The sequence below is a fragment of the Uranotaenia lowii genome, chromosome 3, assembly GCF_029784155.1.
Source record: "Uranotaenia lowii strain MFRU-FL chromosome 3, ASM2978415v1, whole genome shotgun sequence".
NCBI lineage: Eukaryota > Metazoa > Arthropoda > Insecta > Diptera > Culicidae > Uranotaenia > Uranotaenia lowii.
The window spans coordinates 233,305,446-233,324,287 of record NC_073693.1 but is presented as its reverse complement, the minus strand read 5'-3'; the positions used below and the strand labels follow the sequence as shown (position 1 = coordinate 233,324,287).

The following is an 18,842-nucleotide window of genomic DNA, read 5'->3' as shown; positions in this document are numbered from 1 at the left end:
CTTAAAACGAAGAATGAGTATATGTAAATAATTGAACTCACAGAGCGTTTGAGGAGAAGTAAGAGTTCTATTAGCATAAATACTACGGATACTAGTCACTGTCAATCGTGCTACGGAAATTGTATCATCTCCGAACTACTTTCGATTGCTTGTTTATGCTTCCGAATACCTTTTTCATATGTAGTTTGCATACGGTTAGAGTAAATGAGTTACCAATCAGGATAAGAAATCAAATGTCAGTTAAAAATTCCTTCGGCTAGAACGCTTTCCATTCAAGACCTTTCCCTTGATCTACAAAATTTGTGTATGTATAAATTATATACTTTTGATTTCATTCTTAACACAGGTAAAATTATTGTTGGTACTGTTTTTGTCTTAGCTTGTATGAATATAGAACTTTACTGATTCCGCTAAATTAACGTAACTACTATTTTTCCAATCAGTAATTTAATTGATTTGTTACCTATCACACTGTGGTTGTTTGTTTTTTCATCTTTTGTTAAATTATAACTGTCGATTCATGTTTTATTCCTGTCCCATTTTCCACCCCGTATTTCATCAAAGCATTCTCGAGCTTTGCAATAATAGCCGTTTTAGCAAAGTGTGTATATTCGTGTTGAATATCGATTTGTTTCATTTAGATATTTTGATAAGATTTTTTCAGTAATATATTTGTTTCAGCTTTTTTTCCCTTCTCCTTCACACTTCTCGCGTGTGTTCTGCTTTTTAAGTGGTAGTACAGTTTATAGTTTTTATGTTTAATGCTATTTTGGTTGTTTTAGCTGTTTGCTTCGCCTATTGACTAAATCGATAAATAAATTTTGACTAAATGGATGTTTTTTGTTTTCTTTTATTTCCTTAAGTCTGCGTGTGGGTTCGTGTTGGATGTGTTTATTTTAATTTTCATTTGAAATATACGCGTTTGATTTGTGTATAAGTTTTTGGTTTTCGGTTGTGTACTTGATTCTGTTTTACACGTTTGAACTGATCAATCGTCCATCTCATCGGGGTTTCGGTTTCGATGAAGTACGAAAAACGTGGCAGTATTATTCGCCTACGAATAACAGTGGGAGCTTTCTAAAATACAAGCATTGAACTAGTAAGGGTCCTAGAAGCCTAGAAGCGTCGATATTCGGATGTGGAATAAACATTGGCAATTTTGTTTTTAACCTGTACTCTATAAGTTGTTTGCCAAACGATGGACAGTTGATCAATTCAAACGTAAAAGCATTAAATGCTTTACTTCCGTGTGACCTATTGTCTCCTATAGTTATAGATAATTACTTGCTTCGCACAATATCGTTTACAAAATTGGGACTATTGGAATTCTAGTAGGACTGTGGGTTATAACTATATGATGAATAAACATTACCTTCACCGTCTGCGATAATGTAGAGTACTTTTTAACGGATGGAATGCAGTTTCCAGCGCAGCACCAGATACGCCACTACGCGTAACCCAATAAAGAACGCAAACAGGGCCGTGGCGTCGATCCAGTACTCGGCATTGTCCATGGACATCTCTTCCAAAAACTTCTGCGGACTCCGGAAGTGACAGTAGATCTCATTGCACTGTAGTTTGGCACGTTCCATCCCATAAACCGATACCATGGCCCCCTCGAATCCGTACCGGACGTAACTGACGTACGTTAACCACTGCAGATAGGAAGGAATGACGTCGAAGTTGACGAAGAATCCGGAGAACAGGATGATCGGAATGGTAGAAACAGGCCCCAGGAAGACACCCGTCTCCACGCTCATTCCGGCCCCGATTAGTAGCCCCAAACTTTGCGCTACCAGCGATGTCAGGATGCAGATCAGAACAAACATGCCGACCCGTTTCGGTTCCATCGGTTGGGATGTTAGGTAGTAGACCACGATGACGTAAACGCTGGTGAACAGGACCTGGAAAATTAATGAAAAAAAGAAGATGTTTCATTAGTAATAAATCTTACCGTTTTCCATTTTGTTTTGTTTTTGCCATTATGGGAAAAAAACAGAGTTTAAAAAGTGGAACACTGGAAAACGAGCTAAATATTTCAGAAGAAATAAATAAACGTCTAGTTTAGGGAGGGAGGCCTTCAACAACTATGGGTCTAGTTCAGTCGGTCTCTGCCAAACAGATTATACCATATGTTCCATTTTTCTTTACCTTCTATCGATTAATGCACTTGGCCGGCATCGTTATTGGTAAATTTCAAAGCAGGAGGTTCTCAAAACTATACAGAGAGTTTCTATTGCTTGTTCTCAGCAATCTTTCAGTTGGTCCATTATGCAATGTTGATCACCTCAAGCTTATTACGGAGCGCATCCATTATCGATTGGTTAAGAGGAATCGCAGGTGGGGCCGTAGTTGAAAGCAAGCCATGCTCAAGCTCAAAAAGCAAACCCCGAGTAGCCGAGCTTGCTTTCTAGATCCTTGCTCAACACGGTGTGAGTAAAGAGCTTCGCAATTCAAAAGACTAGGAAATAGACTACAGACGTACTCTTACCGTCTTATGAGAGGTGATATTCCGTCATATGAGTTTTGAGCCGTGGCGAGCACTTGGGCGATTCCTTCACCCAAAAACGTGTTTGTAAGACGAACATCACAGTACATCCACATAATCCAAAAAAAGCCGTTGAGTCTCATTAAAGCTATCCGAAACTCTCAATTCCAGGGTAAGAGAATAACATGTCCGATACGGATCAGTTCAGGTCAATAATCTGGTGGCCAGCAAGGCTTCTCGAACTACGAAAAAAAGCCGCGATTGCAGGTGTATTGCTTAAGCTCATCAAGGGCAACCGCAACCGGATAATGTCGAGTAAGTAGAATTCTACTGGTCGTAAACGTATTGCCAGCCCGCTTTTCGCGCTAGAGTATTGTGTCTATATTCCATCTCCCCAAATGCGACGCTTTTGGGCCCTTTGGTGGACGACATTTATGGTAAAGGTGAAGGCAAATTTTAAAACCTTAGGTTCTCCTTGACAAACAACAAAGTTTTCAAAGTGACCTCCAATACCAAAAATCTGGCAAGGTAAACGCATCCAACGACCTTATTGCTGACTCGCTTTTCGCGCAAGAGTATTGTGTCTATATTCCATCTCCTCAAATGCGATGCTTTTGTAAAAATGGGCATTAATGGTAAAGGTGAAGGCAAATTTGAAACCTTAGGTTCTACTTGACTCCAGACAAATAACAAAGTTTTCAAAGTGACCCCCATCACCAAAAACCTGGGCCAGGTAAACGCATCCAACGACCTTAGTGCCAGCCCGCTTTTCACGCAAGAGTATTGTGTCTATATTCCATCTTCCCAAATGCGACGCTTTTGTCAAAATGGAATGGAGGTGAAGGTAAATTTGTGACCGGTCACTATGTTACGGCCACGCTAGCAAAGCACCCAGGGGAGCTAACCAAATCGTTTGTTTTGTTAGGAGTTAGGGTATTTTTTACGGAAATTTCACAGTAAATATACAAATTAAAACCATAACAAATATTCTATAAATAAATAAATAAATTAAAACAATGAAATTTCATAGCTAGAATATCTAACAGGAGAAATGGTACAGTGAATAAATTAAACAAAAAAAAACACAAAATACACATGCCAGGTACTGTATGCAGCCTTTTACAACACCACACGAACCACGACACAACCCCTGAATACTCCAGGAGTCGTCTAAACGCAATTGAGACGAGTCTGGAGGAAAATTCAGGTGGAGGGAAAATTGCGTTCAGCAACTTGCTCTTGCACTTGGATCGAAACCTCGAGGCAGCTAACACCCAAAAAATCTAAGCTGCAGTACCGAAAGTTACACTTTTAAAAGTGTCTCGCGCGGTTAAACGGGACGTCTTTACCCGTCGCGATAATCCAAGTATTAAACCGAGGCTGAAGCCAAGATAGCGCCAATTACTATCGGGAACAGCCGAAAAAACAACCTATATTGACCGAATCCAGGTTGAGGGACCTGTTCTCCGTGTTGGGCTATTCCACGAGATTCAGTTCCTTTACCACACTGACTGAACCGTTATTAAGCAGAGTCCTGCACGTTGAGACTGGAACCGCGATAGCGCCAAGGTCTATCGGGTCCAGAAACGGAAACAGAAGGGATTGGAAACCAGGAACCGGGGATCCTTCTAACGGGCACAATCGAGCTGGCAAGCCGAGTCAATATTCGCAGGACCAAGGCCGTTGGAGGATACATGAGGTACCGTGTTTGTAGAATCGGTGCTCACATATCCTTCCGAAGTCTGTAGTTTGGCACCAAGGTACCGAATTCCCCGGTAGAGCGTGGGTGGTCTGTCTCGCGGTTACCACGGACGGTGGTAGAAGACCAAGCAGCGAAGAGCCAAGGCAAGCAGCAGCACGCATAGACGGGCCCTCACACGACACACCACACACAAAAACCGTAAGTCGATTGTAATTTGAGAAGTTAAGGAACTTAGGCCAGGTTAGGGATTCAGGGAAAGTCAGGAAATTTATTTGGTTCCGGCACTCTTACTCTGAGTTTTCACTTAGGCTAGTAAGCCGACCCTAGGTGTCCTTTTGAAGAGTCCTTGTGACTGAGCGGGCTGTAACATAAGGGATTGTTACAAATTTGAGACCTTAGGTTCTCCCTGGCTCAAGACAACTAACAAAGTTTTCAAAGAGACCCCCCCATTACCAAAAACCTGGACAGGTGATCCTCTGCAACCTGTGTAGCTAAGTATTTTTCAGCCTAGAGTATCATGTCTATATTAAATTATGTAATCTTATCCACATGGTTGGCATTTCTAGTTCGGAGTTGCCAGATAAACTTGCCTCATATTTGAAGTACATCGTCGGCTTTACGAGGTTCCCAGCTTCGTGTACAACTATAACCCTAATGCTGAAAACTGAGAGCTATCCTCAACAAAACTCGACGACCACCAACCTCATGACGTACGTATCCAAATTAGATGACAAGCTAGATAAACGTAAACAAGTTGACGCCGTGTATGTAGATCTGAGTAAGGCATTCGACAAGGTACCGCAATTTCTTGACACCTTTCAAAATTACCTCGGGAGTGCCTCAGGGAAGTCCCCTGGGACCTCTGATATTCCTTCTTTTCATCAACGATTTGAACGCTACTCTTGAGTCAAAATTAAAACTAATATACGCCAACGACCTCAAAATTTTCTGAACAATTTCTTCGTTAGTCGACTGATGCGCTCTCCAAAAGGACATTGACTGTCTGCTTGATTGGTGCCACTGGTGCCGGCAGGACTCCGAATATAACCAAATGTACTACCATCACGTTCACTCCACAACGAAATCCTACCACATTCGGGTACAAAATGTCAACGACTAACTTGAATCGCACATCGGTCGTCAAAGACCTTGGTATCGCTTTAGACAACAAGCTCAACTTTTCCCTGCATATTTCCACGACAGTAGCCAAAAATTTCGCGGTTCTTGGCGTCATACGAGGGAACACGCAGTTTTTTTAGTGACTTCAGTGACTCTAGTGACAGTCTGAAATCACTGTATTGTGCACTTGTGCGTAGCTTTCTCGAATTTGAAGTGCAAATTTAGGCACCGTACCAGACGGTGCAATCGAAAAAAATAGAGAGAGTACAACTATGCTTCGTCAGATACGCTCTACGCCAGCTACCTTGGAGCGACGCCCTTGAACTTCGGCCTTATGAACAACGTTGCTTGCTACCGACGCTGTCATCAAGGCGCGTTTTCTTACAAGAACTTTCATTTTCGACATCTTGCAAAATACGTAGATTATCTAGAACTGTTATCACTTCTGCCGTTTAATGATCATCTAAGAACTACTCGATTCCAGGAGTTGCTAAGACTCTCTCATCGCCGAACTCAATACGGCCAAAACAACTCTTTAGATGTATGTTGTGTTAGATTTAATGCAGTTGCTAGGGAATTTGATTTTGATATTTCGAAATCTGTTTTCAAATCTAGAATAGGATAGTTTAATCTCTGTAAATTATTAGAAGCATCTGCAAGGATTGTTAAACCAATAAAACTGAAAACAATATGTTTTAGACCAATCATGGTTGAAATTGGCGAAAGCTTCTCAACCATGATGGTCTTTATTTTTAAAATTTTATATTGGATATATTTTATATGGGTTCAACGTACCCATACGTTTTCTCTCACTTCGTCTAAACGTAATTATCGAGATGTACCGAGACGTAACACGATACTAAACGAAGAAATCTAATAAATCATGAGACATGAAAATTGATTGTTGTACGAAAGATCTTTTTACAGAAGAGTTAAACTCTAATCTGGACTCATACCATGCCGAGACTTAAAATCTCTCATGTTCTCAGTTATGATCTATGATCTTACCAGTAGCAAGTCATAGTGGAGAAACCTTTCGGGACTCAGGACCCATCGAAAGGCGCAAAATGAACGCATAGGCAAAATCCGCGACCTTCAGAATGGATGGATTGGAAGAATTAAGATCATCCAGCTAACCATGTGCGCTAAAATAGCAGTCAATTTGGCCAAAACTGGCTCACGGAGCTAAGAGAGAGCAATGCTGTTTCTGGGTGCCATTCTGACAAGTTATTAGAACTCATGATTAATTGGGCAGTAGACTGAGTCGATTTGGGGTCATTTTGGAATTTCTCAAACCCTGGGGCCTAAAAAGCTTTGTATTGGTCTAAAACTCATCCATGATTTTTTGCAAAATTTTTAAGTAACGTTTACATGAGTAAATTTGATATTTTAGGTTTGTACGGGAAAATTGAATATTTTGTACTGAAAAATCAACATCACTTTTGTTTCGTCTGTGGAACAAATCCCTACAGAGTGCCTAGCGAGGTATTGCGTGACTACTTTCCATGGAACACTTCACGAGGCTCAAGCAGTGATGTCAATTGAATTTATTGTTAATCAATGCGAAAAGACATACCCCTGTTAAACAGCTAATAACTTTTTTTTCCTAATAAGATACGAACTTACGGTCTTCGACAAAGTTGTTCAACGGAAAATTTCCTTTAGGAATTTTATAAATTGGCACAAAAACCATAAGCTGGCTCGGTTCCACAGACAAAAGTGATGTTGATTTTTCAGTACAAAATATTCAATTTTCCCATACAAACCCAAAAGTTCAAATTCACTCATGTAAACGTTACTTAAAAATTTTGCAAAATATCATGGATGAGTTTTTGACCAATACGAAGCTTTTTAGACCACAGGGTTTGAGAAATTCCAAAATGACCCCAAATCGACTCAGTCTATTGAGCAGCCTTATTACCCTAAATGCGTAGTTGACTGAAGTTGGAAGCAGGGTTGCCATAATTTTTTTCAAATTTCAGGAACATGCGAAATAAATTCACATTTTGACCTCCACTAATATCTTTCATGCAGTTTCGTCCTACTCATTTTCCATCATATTCACTAAATCAGGGAAATCAGGCTTATTTTAAAAAATCAAGGAATAACGGAGGATTATCAGGTTATCTGGTTGGGCCACCAAAATCAGGAACATTGGTAACCCTGGTTGGAAGGAGAACGACGCGAGAGAGGAGAGGAGAGTCGTCGGACAATAATTAGCCGACCGGCTGAGAGTATAAAACCGAAGTCAATCGAAGTCGAATCACCAAGCCGTGAAGATGGCACGGTAGAGTAAATATAAAGTGTAAATAGGAAAAAAATAAGTAAATAGTGTAAATATGGAAATTTAAACAAGAGATTATCTTGTTCTTCTTCTGTGTTTCACTCCGATGCCTTGCCCAGGGTCAAGCTGCCGCAATCGGCTTTTCTCAGAGTCTCTCCCGAAAGAGTTTTAGACCTCGGTCAACCAGGCGATCGAGATCCCCCGAGCCTTGGCCTGTGTTTGTCTTGAGTTTGGCCTCGTTTTGACAACCTGCCTCCACTGAAGAGACAACTACGCGTGGTTGTCTCTTGAGTTCCAATCCCACGAGTATCCGAGAAATGCCGCTTCCTAAGGGGGAAACTGTGGGGATAAGACTATACCTTCCTCGTAGCGGACTTCGTAGGAAGTGCGGTTAATGTCGGGGTATACCCACGGGTAGAGAGGTTCTCGATGCCGGGCGAGCCTCTCGAGTCGGTGTAGGATGTCGTCACTGCCGGAAAAAAACATCCGAGTCGTATCGTTTAAAGTCCCAAATGTGTGTCGTGACAGGCGCGAGTTCAGGTCAAGCTGATCTCGATCTGGCACACGACGGGCACCTTCTTCGCTGTGGAAATCGTTGGAAAAGGGTTATTCCAAGATCGGAAATACCCACGGATAGAGTGGCTCTCGACGCCGGGTAATCCATTCGAATTGGAGTAGGATGAGCCGTTAGAAAAGAGGTCAGGCCTCGAATCTTTAGGAGAAGAGGTTTGTGTGGTCAACCCCGAGTCTTTACGATAAGAGGTCGGGTCTAGAGTTACCAACTAAAAATAAAGTCCAATCCCACGAGGGAAGCAAGCCATCAGTGGTGGTTTCCCAAGAGCTCATATCGACCTGGTCTTTGCCTCCAGGAAGACAGTCTGAGGACCTGCCTCCACCGTTTTTCAACGATCAGGGGTTGTCAAAGCCCGATCCCTGAAGGGAAAGCGTACGCAGTGGTCATTTCTAAGCCCCTCTCCCTCCCCTATGGCTTTTTATGTCCATAACACTGAGTAATCGGCTGGTTAAAAGGTTTCACTGAGCTACGATCTGAAGCTTACTGGTGACCGCAGACAATGACATCAGCCGTGAGATTCGGCGGCGAATTTTTCAGCGGAAGTTGCGCCTACTATTGACTCCACGAGCACCTGCGGTCGAGAAGACTTAGCCCTCGCACGAAGTGTAACCTGTATATGATGCTCATTATACCGATTGTTCTCTACGGGCACGAGACATGGATATTGCTCGAGGAGGACCTGCGTACACTCGGAGTATTCGAGCGACGAGTGTTAAGAACCATCTTTGGCGGCGTACAGGAGAACGGAGTGTAGAGGCGAAGGATGAACCACGAGCTCGCGCGACTCTACGGCGAACCCAGTATCCAGAAGGTGGTGAAGGCTGGCCGGGTACGCTGGGCAGGACATGTTGCGAGAATGCCGGACGACTGTCCTGAAAAACAGGTTTTCGCTACGAATCTGGTAGAAACAAGACGAGCGGGGCGCAACGAGCGAGGTGGTTAGACCAAGTGGAGTGTGATCTTGCGATGCTACAAACACACGACGTATTACAGGACACGACACTAAACGTTTTTACTAACGGAATTCCGTTAGTAAAAATTTTGTTATTTGTAGGGGAGAATGAGGATACTTGATCCCTGGGGATACTTGATTCCTTAGCTATATCTCGAAACTGGAATGTTTTACAAAGATCAAATGTTCTAAAAAAATGTGCCGAAATGAGCAAAATAACAATGCTTGTAGTTTAAAAAATTTTAACAAAATAATTGTTTGAGTAATTGAACTTTGTTTGAAAAATTTCACAAAATGTAACTTGAAGATCTTTTTTCATCGCTTTAAAATGTTCCTTACATGGGAAAATTATGAAAAAAATATTTGTTCCAATGTATCAATCGTTCGAGCGTAAAATGAACTTCATAATGCCATATTTTCAAAGCAATGGAAAACTCTCAACTTTTTTCAGAAAAAGTTTTCTAAAATGTTGATTATGGATACAATTGATCCCCTAGAGTTGGGTACAATTGATCCCCCTTCCAAACGGCATATTCTTCTTCTGAATTGATCGTTATGATTGCTGATTACGAAATTACTAATATTTATCCAAAAACTAATATTTATCAAACAATTGTCTGAAGAAAAGAGCAAAAATAATTAATTTTCTCTTAGTTATAAAAAATAGCGCCTTTTAGTATGCAATGTTAATAGCGTTGAGACAAAGTTATAGTATTTTCTTCTTATGTCTGCTATAAATTGTGAAATGAGAACAAACATGACCAAAATAGTCAATTAACATTCTATCTTGGGGTTTTGTTTGATTTTTATGCAAGGATTACGGCTTCCTGAATAAAAGATCAAGTCTCTTTCAATAGGGGATCAAATCTCCCCTAACTTCAGAAAAATCGCAATTTTTTTACTCCCACGAAAATGCTTCTAGTTCATCAACGGGTTCAAGTATCGTTCTAATTTTTGGAGCATAGAAACTTGAAGTTACAAGCTGTCAGAAAATGTCAAAGACGGCGAGTTGCTAAATCTTTCCAGAAAGATATGGTAAAAATAAGAAAAGGGGATCAAGTATCCCCAATCTCCCCTAAAGATAACCAGGTGCTATATTCGCTAAAATGAAATCATTCCGGGAATTTGTTGATCTATGTAGATTGAAAATGCTTGAACTGAATTTCAAATCGATGGGAAGACGTCAAGTGTTAGTTCATGTGAACAAACTCCCTATCGCAATGAATGTTTTACTAACAATATGATATTGAGGTTTTGCAGAGACATTCGACTCCTGGAATCGAGTGACTCGGATGATTCCATACAAGCTTTATGCACGATTTCACAACTTTTTTTTACCATACTAATTTGAGCCACTGTAGTGCTTATTGATAGAAGTGAATAATGAACTTAGAATGAACTTACTTGAAATGGAAGATCCGCAACGGTTTTGGCAAAGTAGAACGATTTCAGAGAGTACCAATAGTTGAGATGTTCCCGTACGAATACGGACATTTCGGTCGGAACTGAAACAATAAAATTGACACATTATAATGACTCCGCTGACCTTTTAGTTTGTGTCATAGATCTACTTACAAGTGAGAATGGTCGGCATCATCGCGGTGAACATTGTAAACATGGTGGTGAAGAAGATGCATCCTGCGTTACTCATAATCTTGGACGCCTCGTTTCCGATGTCATAGTAAATCATCCCGATGATTGCCCCAACGATAACATGTGATAGCAGTCTCATTTGCGTTAGCGTTTGATCGCGCATGATTGTGATGAAGGTCCGCTTCAGAAGGATCCAGAACTGCATCCAACCGGACGTGGGAAATCCGGACTGCTTCTTCGGCACCGTAATACTGACACTTTCCGTCGAATCGAGCAGCGAGGTGGTACAGGTGGGCTTGGACGATCCAGCCGTGCCACTTCCCGGGGGCCCCGTAATGATACCACCGACGACGCTGCTTCCGCCCAAGGTGGTCGTGGCCGTGGCCACCGTACTGATCGGGGCCGACGATTCCTCTCCGGATTTACTACTACTACTAACGAATTTGCTACTATCGTTATTGAGCGGTTCCAACGAAGGCATATTGATGGCGGTGAACTCGGCGGCCGACGGCTTCACCAGATCGTCCTCGCCCAACTTCAGGGCGCTTACGATCTTTTCCTGGTGGTCCTCGGCGGCCAGCGCGATGCTTTTCTGGGATCTGCTTTGAGTTAGGACCGGTTGGTTGTAGTTGTTGCACTTGCCGTTGTTGACCGCCGTCACCAGTTTGCTGTTCCAGTCTCCGTGCTCTCCGCAGGCCACCTCCATAACTGCAAAGAAAAGTGATTCGATTTTAGAAAGCTGGGCCGAATGGGTTATCAGGCGGAAGAAGTTTGGCAGTATAGGACAACAGGCCGAATTTGATAGCTGAAGGTTATGCCGAACGGACGATACACTGGATGGTCATAATGTCGATCGAATGATTGTCCGACCGAGAGGGCGATAGGATGTTAGGCTGAACGGTCACTAGACCAAATGGTCGTTAAGTCGAATGGACGATTGGCCAAATAGTCATTATGTCGAATGGCTGTAAGGTCAAATGATCACTAGGCCGAATAGTTGTAGGGCCGAACGGGTAGTAGATTGGAAAGATGATAGGCCGTATGAACTTTAGATGGAATAGCGCAATGGTGCATTAGTTTTTTAGCCGAAGGTTGTTCGACCAAATGGAGTAAAGGCCGAAGCTGATGCAAGGTCGAATAGCGGTTAACCTAAAAAGACGATAAGTCGAATGGACGTTGGGCCGAATGGTCGTTTCGCTAGATAACTTGTTGCACCATTGCGCAATTCCATGATAAAATCAGTAGGTCTAACATCTTTTCATCTCACTTTCCATTCGGCCTACTGCCCATTCAGCCTAACAACCATTTGGCCGAACGACCATTCGGCCTATCGTCCATTTGACTTATTGTCCATTCGGTCTGACAACATCCTTCGAGCTTACTGTTAGTCTGTTAGTCTTCGGCTTCTTCAATGTTGTGTTCTGATGCAACAATGTTATCGAGAACAACCTGTTCTAAAACAGTAGATTAAGATGCAAAACCGTGTCAAGTATTGTGGTATAGGTATTGTGGTAGGTATAGGTATCTATCTCAATTTTTTACCATAAACAATGGTTTCCAGAATCTCTTTTCCAGTTGAGCTCTTTGAACCAGAATTTCATTATTTAGTGGAAGAATTAAATTGATTGATCGCTTACCATAATTAGCAGGATTGTGATAACTGGGGCACTCTAGCCCCAGGGAAGCCAGGAACGGCACCAGACCGTTAACCTGACCCTGATAGATACACTGACCCTCGGTCAGCACGTAAAGATTATCAAACATTTCGAATATCCTCGCCGATGGTTGATGGATGGTACAGACGATGGTTCGGCCTCCACGGGCCAGTGATTTGAGAAGATGAATCAGTTGGGAACAGGTGGCACTATCCAGTCCGCTGGTTGGCTCGTCGAAAAACATTACAGGTGGGTTGTTGACTAATTCTAGTGCGATTGAGAGTCGCTTCCGTTGACCTCCGGACAGGTTCAACGCCAGGGTGTTTGCTGCCTCTAGCAAACCGAGGGTGTCAATGATTTCCTCCACGATTTCCTTCTTCAATTCGAGAGAGATGTCCTTTTCAAGTTTCAGATTAGCCGAAACCATCATCGCTTCACGCACGGTCAGATACGGAAGTAACCGATCGTCCTGCATGATGTAACAGGAAAGCTTACGGAATTTCCGTAAGTTTCTCTCCTTCCCGTTGATTAACACAGATCCTATTAGATTGGAGGTTCTAAAATGAGAAAATCAAAAAAATATTAGTTCATTCGAAGATTTTAAAAAGCAAACAAACGCACTTGTAACCAGCCAAAATATTCATCAGGGTACTTTTGCCGGCCCCGGACGGGCCCATGATGGCGGTGAGTTCTCCGGAACGGAACTTCCCATTAATACCCTTGAGTATCGTCTTAAAGCTTCGCTTGTGACCCTCGGACACGGAATAGGCCAGCTCATTGAATTCGATGTCGATCGGGGGTCTCTTCGGTAGATGGGTGAGGGCCACCTGCAAATGAACGAGATGCGTAAAATGGAAAATCCAATTAATTAACGATTTTGATAATGCGAATAAGATTATTGTTCTACTAGGAAATCAAAGCATTGTACCAGATGTTATGTAAACAGATCAAGGTTTGAACTTTGTTCGTGTGGCAAGATTGGTGATCAGCACCTTTCATGAATGAGCCATTCATTGATAAGGATTAAAATTGATGGGAAACCGGTAATTTACGCATATCACATCGCCGATTAACAGCAAATCGAACCGTTTTTTTGCGTGTAACTAAGGTTTCAAATTCAACGTTGGCAACAACTTTGATTTCTTGACCTGCCGCACCTGATAGCAAACACCAACGTTCGTTATCAAGTACGGCAGAGAATGGTTTAAACATTGGAACACGTGCAACTTACCATCCCTTTCTTCTGGCCATTTTCACTATTGTTGAGCACTTTTCGGACCAAACCATGGGGCAGGTTGGAGTCCTTGGTTTGGCCGTTTGTAAGGAGGGCCCCGTTGCAGAGAGCATTTTGAGAGTTCCTGTGGGATAAAAGAGAAAACAGATACCTATTGTTTTAAAAGTGTTACATATGATAGGGTAAGTATTTAGATGTCAAATGTGATTGTAGAATTTTTTTTGTTTCGATACCCCATCGGAACATTCAGTCCACTTAGGTACCCCAGCACATCACATTTTGGTCCTTCGAGCCGGATAAAATGCAGCGTCCGATAAATTGATGTATTTAGCTTAGCTTAGCTTGATTTGCAACTCATGTTCACCTTACATCCTTAAATTTCTCATTTTATTACTTATTAAAATTATTGCGAGCATTTCGAATCAAGCAGTCCCTGTCGTGGCTAAGAAGAACAAGTTCATTGACAACGATGCCGGTCACGTCCAAGTTGTCAATGATAGAAGAAAAAGTTTTTTTGTATGAATCAGAACCATTTGTTCTAGAATTTTACAAACGTTTATTTTGAATATTACGAAACGATAGAGCACTGAACCCAAATTTACACTTAAAATTCTCTTGAAGTTTCACTTAAAAGTGGAAGTTCAGTGAATTTTATCAATTCAAGTGGCTAAGAGGGCATCCATAAGTTACGTAACGCTCCTAGGGGGGTAGGGAGTAAGCTCTAGCTTTACAAATTGTGCCATAGGGGAGGGGGGGGGGGGGAGGTATGCTCATCGTCACGTAACGATTTTTTTCCAAAAAATTTCAGTTTAACCGCAGCTTTCATGCATATCATGCAATTTTTGCTGAATGATAAGCAAACCAAAATCAGCTTAAAATTTGTAAGCTTCTACAAGATTGAAACTGGTTTCCATTCCTATTCAAAGATTCTAAGATAGACTAAACGAGTATTGGATATCCGTGAAATAACCGTTGGAAAACCGAATATTAGGTACATTTACCCCCAAGAACTCAATCCAATCTTTAGAAGGAAATTTTACTATTTTTTCTCAATTGATTCGGATTATTCCGATGAATATTATGAAGTGGCGTATATTTTGCATAACAAGTTATGCTGCTTGAACAAAATAAAGTAAACAAGGTAGATCACCAATTAAAAAGCACAGAGCAACCCGTAATAAGACAATTAATTTGTTTTATCAGAGAGTTATCATCAATGAGTACTAAGAAGCGATTTGGACGGATAATAATTCCGTTTTAAAGAATGTTTAAAAAATTATGTTATATTTTTTTTTATTCGAAAATCATTGTTTAAAATCATGGAAGACGGGGGGGGGGGGGGTTATAGTTAGCGTTACATAATTTTCATAGGGGGGTATGTTGAAGCGTTACGATTTGTGACATAAGGGGAGGAGGGGGTCAAAAAAGTGCATTTATTTTTTGCGTTACATAATTTATGGATGCCGCCTAATGTATATTTCGCTTAAGTTTCAAGTGACCAAATCGATGTTCGCTAACTCATCACTTAAATTTTAAGTGACTGGCCCTTCTGAATGTCAACTTATTTCGCCGCTCAGTTCAATTTCATTACATGTTCACTTAAAATTTACATGATCCGTTACTTAATTGTATATTTCACTTGACTGGTCACTTAAAATCAAAATGAATGTACGAGTAGCTAATGTCAGTTATGTTGTGAATGTTTGTTCTTATTATGGACACGTAACAGAGTTGTGTTTGAGCTAGTGTGCAGAACAAGCGTAATTAATAAGTTTCATAACAATTACACTGCCGGCCAAAAGTTTGGGATCACCCGCTAAAAAACATGCAAATTTTGATCGTTTATATCTCAGCCGCCCTAGGACATATTGCAAATCTTCTGATCTCATTTGAAAGATAATGAGCAATGACTTTTTCGAAGGTATTTTGCCCAGATATAATGTTTTAGTTTTGTATCTTAAACTTAACCTAAAATTAGAGCATTTTCAAAAAATCGAACTCAATATTCAAAGCCGATCATCTCGGGATAGGGTGGACCAAAATTTGAGTTGCATTAGAATCCTTATTCTTTACTTCTCAAAACATCATTAAAAGTTTTCGTGCAAAAATTTAAGAATGTACTTTAAATTAATAAAATAGACACTTAAGTTATCGTCCAAAAATTTGGGATCACCCCTCAGTATGGTGTATCGGTCAAAAGTTTGGGATCATTCATTTAAAAACATGCAAATTTATCTCATTCATATTTTTTTCATCTAACATCGTATTGCAGATCTGAAGGGTTCATTTGGAAGCTGAGGAATTGTTGTTTTTTCCAAAATTCATTCAAAAATTATATTTCAAAGTGATAATTATAAAAAATCATAAGTGTGAACTTTCATAAAACAATTAATTTTAGGTAATATTTTTATGATTATCTCTTTAGATTTTCAAGTAGGTATTATAAAGACAAATTTGGTAAATTAATTAAAAATATTCTAAATTGTGATTTTTAATAAGGATTGAACCGTAAATATCTCTTCACACAATGATACAAACAACATACTTTGTTCAGCAAAGTTTAAGTGCTCAAAAATTTGTATCTTTTGATGGCATTGATATTAAAAAAAATGTTACGCTAGGTACACATTTTTATTAGTTAGAAAAAGGTTGAGATCAGGATAATTTTTGGAAAATGCTGAAATATTACTTAACAAAACCAGTTGTTTTCCTTATTTCGTTTATCTTTTTTACGATTGTGCTTAATAATTGTGTATGATGAATTTTCAACATTCCGATATAAAATTCATGGCCGAGGGCTCCTCAAATAGAGAGGTGAAAATTATTTGCATTTTCTTAATTTGCATAATTTACCTTTAAACAAGCCAGATTTTTCAGGTTCTATACAGTCCCATCCTCAAATATTGATCAAACTGTGCAGATTTGATTGGACAACTCAAAGGCGACCCTCAAACGCCTTAAAGTTGTAAAATTTATGAAAAAATGTAATTTTCCATTAAAAAAATCATAAGTAATTCTGGCAACACTGTAAAAGCTTAGAACTTAGTTGAAGTGAAGATTTTAAGCCTAGGAACAACTTTTTAGAAGACAACAAGTAATTTGGTAAAAGTTCTAGACTTTTTTTGTTATATTTTCCTATAAATTTTCAATAGGGCTTCATATGTATAAGAAATAAAAAGGTAAAGAAATCTGCCACTTTTTTACTTAGTTTTAATTTTTTCCACTTCAAAAACTTTCTCCTTACCTTTAATTGATGAAAATGAAATATTCAAATAATTTTAAACTTGTTCCAGAGAATATTAAAAAGATTTAATTAAGAATTCTTAGTTAGATCTTTGAAATTTCGAAAAAATTTCATCTTAAACAATTGAATTGAGTAAGGTTTAATAAAGCCCTAGTGTAGGGCCGCAGGAAGAACCGCCTCATGAGGGGGGTTTATTACCAATTTTTTTGCTATGATATTTTTGTTCAAACAATGCATGAATAATACAAATTAAGAAGAATTTTTTGTACAAACAGTTTTTCGTATCAATAAGAAACTTTTTAAAATACATCGTTAAATCTTTGAAATGACAAGCTATAGATATTTATATAAGGAAACCTTTAGTAACAAAATTAAATCACTGAATTTGCTCAAAAATTTGTGAACATAGCTTAATTGATTTGAATATGGAATAAGTGTTTTTTTAAAGAAACCCTCAAAATAAATTAATTTTTCAAATGTAAAAGTAATAGATTCGAATTTTGTGGTTCAAATTAGATTTTTGCAAACTTATTCCAAGTTTTACTTTATAGTTTGAAATTTGACTTACGAAAAAAGGCAAACAATACATACAAGATATGGAATTCCCTGCAATTTGTTTTACAGGAAGATTACAGAAAAAAATCAACGAAAATCAATTCCATGATTAAAATCCTGTAGATGATTTAAAAAAAAATAAAAATTATGATTTTTCATTTAAAAGATTACAAAACAGACTCAAATTCTACTTTAAATTTGTAGTTTAGCTGAATGATTCATTCAAAATTACGTAATTTTATTTTGGCTTTTTCGGTCTTGAAAGTAGATCAAACATCGGTGGTTTTTGAAATACCCGACGTTTCGACCAGTTTTGTTGGTCTTTTTCAAGGGAATTTGCTGTCTGTTGTTTTTGTCGATTTCGTTTTAGTCCAACGGCTAGGAGTCCATTGATTGCTGCTCGTACATTTCAACGGATGGAACGAAAAAGTTTTCATCCGTATCACTATGATCACACTGTTAACGTTCGGTCTGAATTAATATAGAGTGTCCATTCAAACTTTTCAAACGTCAATTGGAAACTGTAGTTTTTAATTTGAAAATGGCAAACCTTATAGTATTTTATTAAATAACTAGCTGACCCGGTGTGCTTTGCTACACCTTTCAAAATCAAATGCTATTTTCAGGAATTATTTAAATTTTTATTGTTTTGTTGGGATTATTTTATCTAAATCAAATTGTAACGTAATTCATAAGCAACCTCTATAAAATGAGAGCTGCAGCTGGAGTTTCGATTTGCACGTAAAGATGACTTAAACTTATATTCTGAATCTTGATCTATAAATTTGTGTTAAAGATATGATAATTTTTATCTTTTTCCTTAAGCTTCGTCCTAAAAAAGCAGGGTCCCAAATTAATCGTTTGCAAACCATCTAACTTATAAAATATGGTCGTTTTTGCTTGAATTGTTCTGGATTTATGCTAAAAAACTGATGAGAGAGCCCCCCCCCTCTGTCCTTCCCTTCACCCCTTACTGAATGGAGATCGTGATCTTTAATAATCATATCCATTTTTTTCGTTCCCAAAAATCCTCTTATATGAGATATAGTTCCATTGGTTAATAAGTTTTAAATCTTCACAAAAACATTATATGGAGCCCTTCGTTTCTTCCCGTCTCTACACTGTAAAGCGTAAGGGTCTATAATAATCGTAGAAACATATCTCGTAACCAAGTACCTTTCCATGCCATATTTGTTTCCATTTGTTGGCTTCTATAGCATATATTGAGAACTTATGCTAACAAAATTGTATTGGCCTTACCCCCCTTCTCCCATGTACCTACTCACTGAAAGGAGGATGGTGTGTCAAATAATCATAGAATCATACCCAATTGATTTTCCATGTTAAGTTATGTCCATTTCTCGGATTTTGTAAAAAAGTTAAATGTAAGCTTTCCTCTTATTTTCCCATATTCCCAATTCTATTATACTATAGCAAGAAAG

At 39.3% G+C, this 18,842-nt stretch overlaps 1 protein-coding gene across 4 annotated transcripts in view; it reads right to left on the bottom strand.

Moving 5' to 3' along the window:
• Positions 1 to 6: 6 nt before the first annotated feature.
• The window catches only part of LOC129750893 (ATP-binding cassette sub-family G member 1-like), a 141,579-nt gene continuing 122,743 nt past the window's right edge, over positions 7 to 18,842 (bottom strand). For all 4 annotated transcript variants that reach the window (XM_055746043.1, XM_055746042.1, XM_055746044.1 and 1 more), the window contains 6 exons: positions 13,599 to 13,725; positions 12,989 to 13,194; positions 12,350 to 12,924; positions 10,695 to 11,420; positions 10,524 to 10,624; positions 7 to 1,904 (listed from right to left, as the gene is read on the bottom strand). In XM_055746043.1, the coding sequence (XP_055602018.1) occupies positions 1,404 to 1,904; positions 10,524 to 10,624; positions 10,695 to 11,420; positions 12,350 to 12,924; positions 12,989 to 13,194; positions 13,599 to 13,725 (2,236 nt within the window). In that variant the 3' untranslated portion in view covers positions 7 to 1,403. The remainder of the gene's footprint in view (positions 1,905 to 10,523; positions 10,625 to 10,694; positions 11,421 to 12,349; positions 12,925 to 12,988; positions 13,195 to 13,598; positions 13,726 to 18,842) is intronic.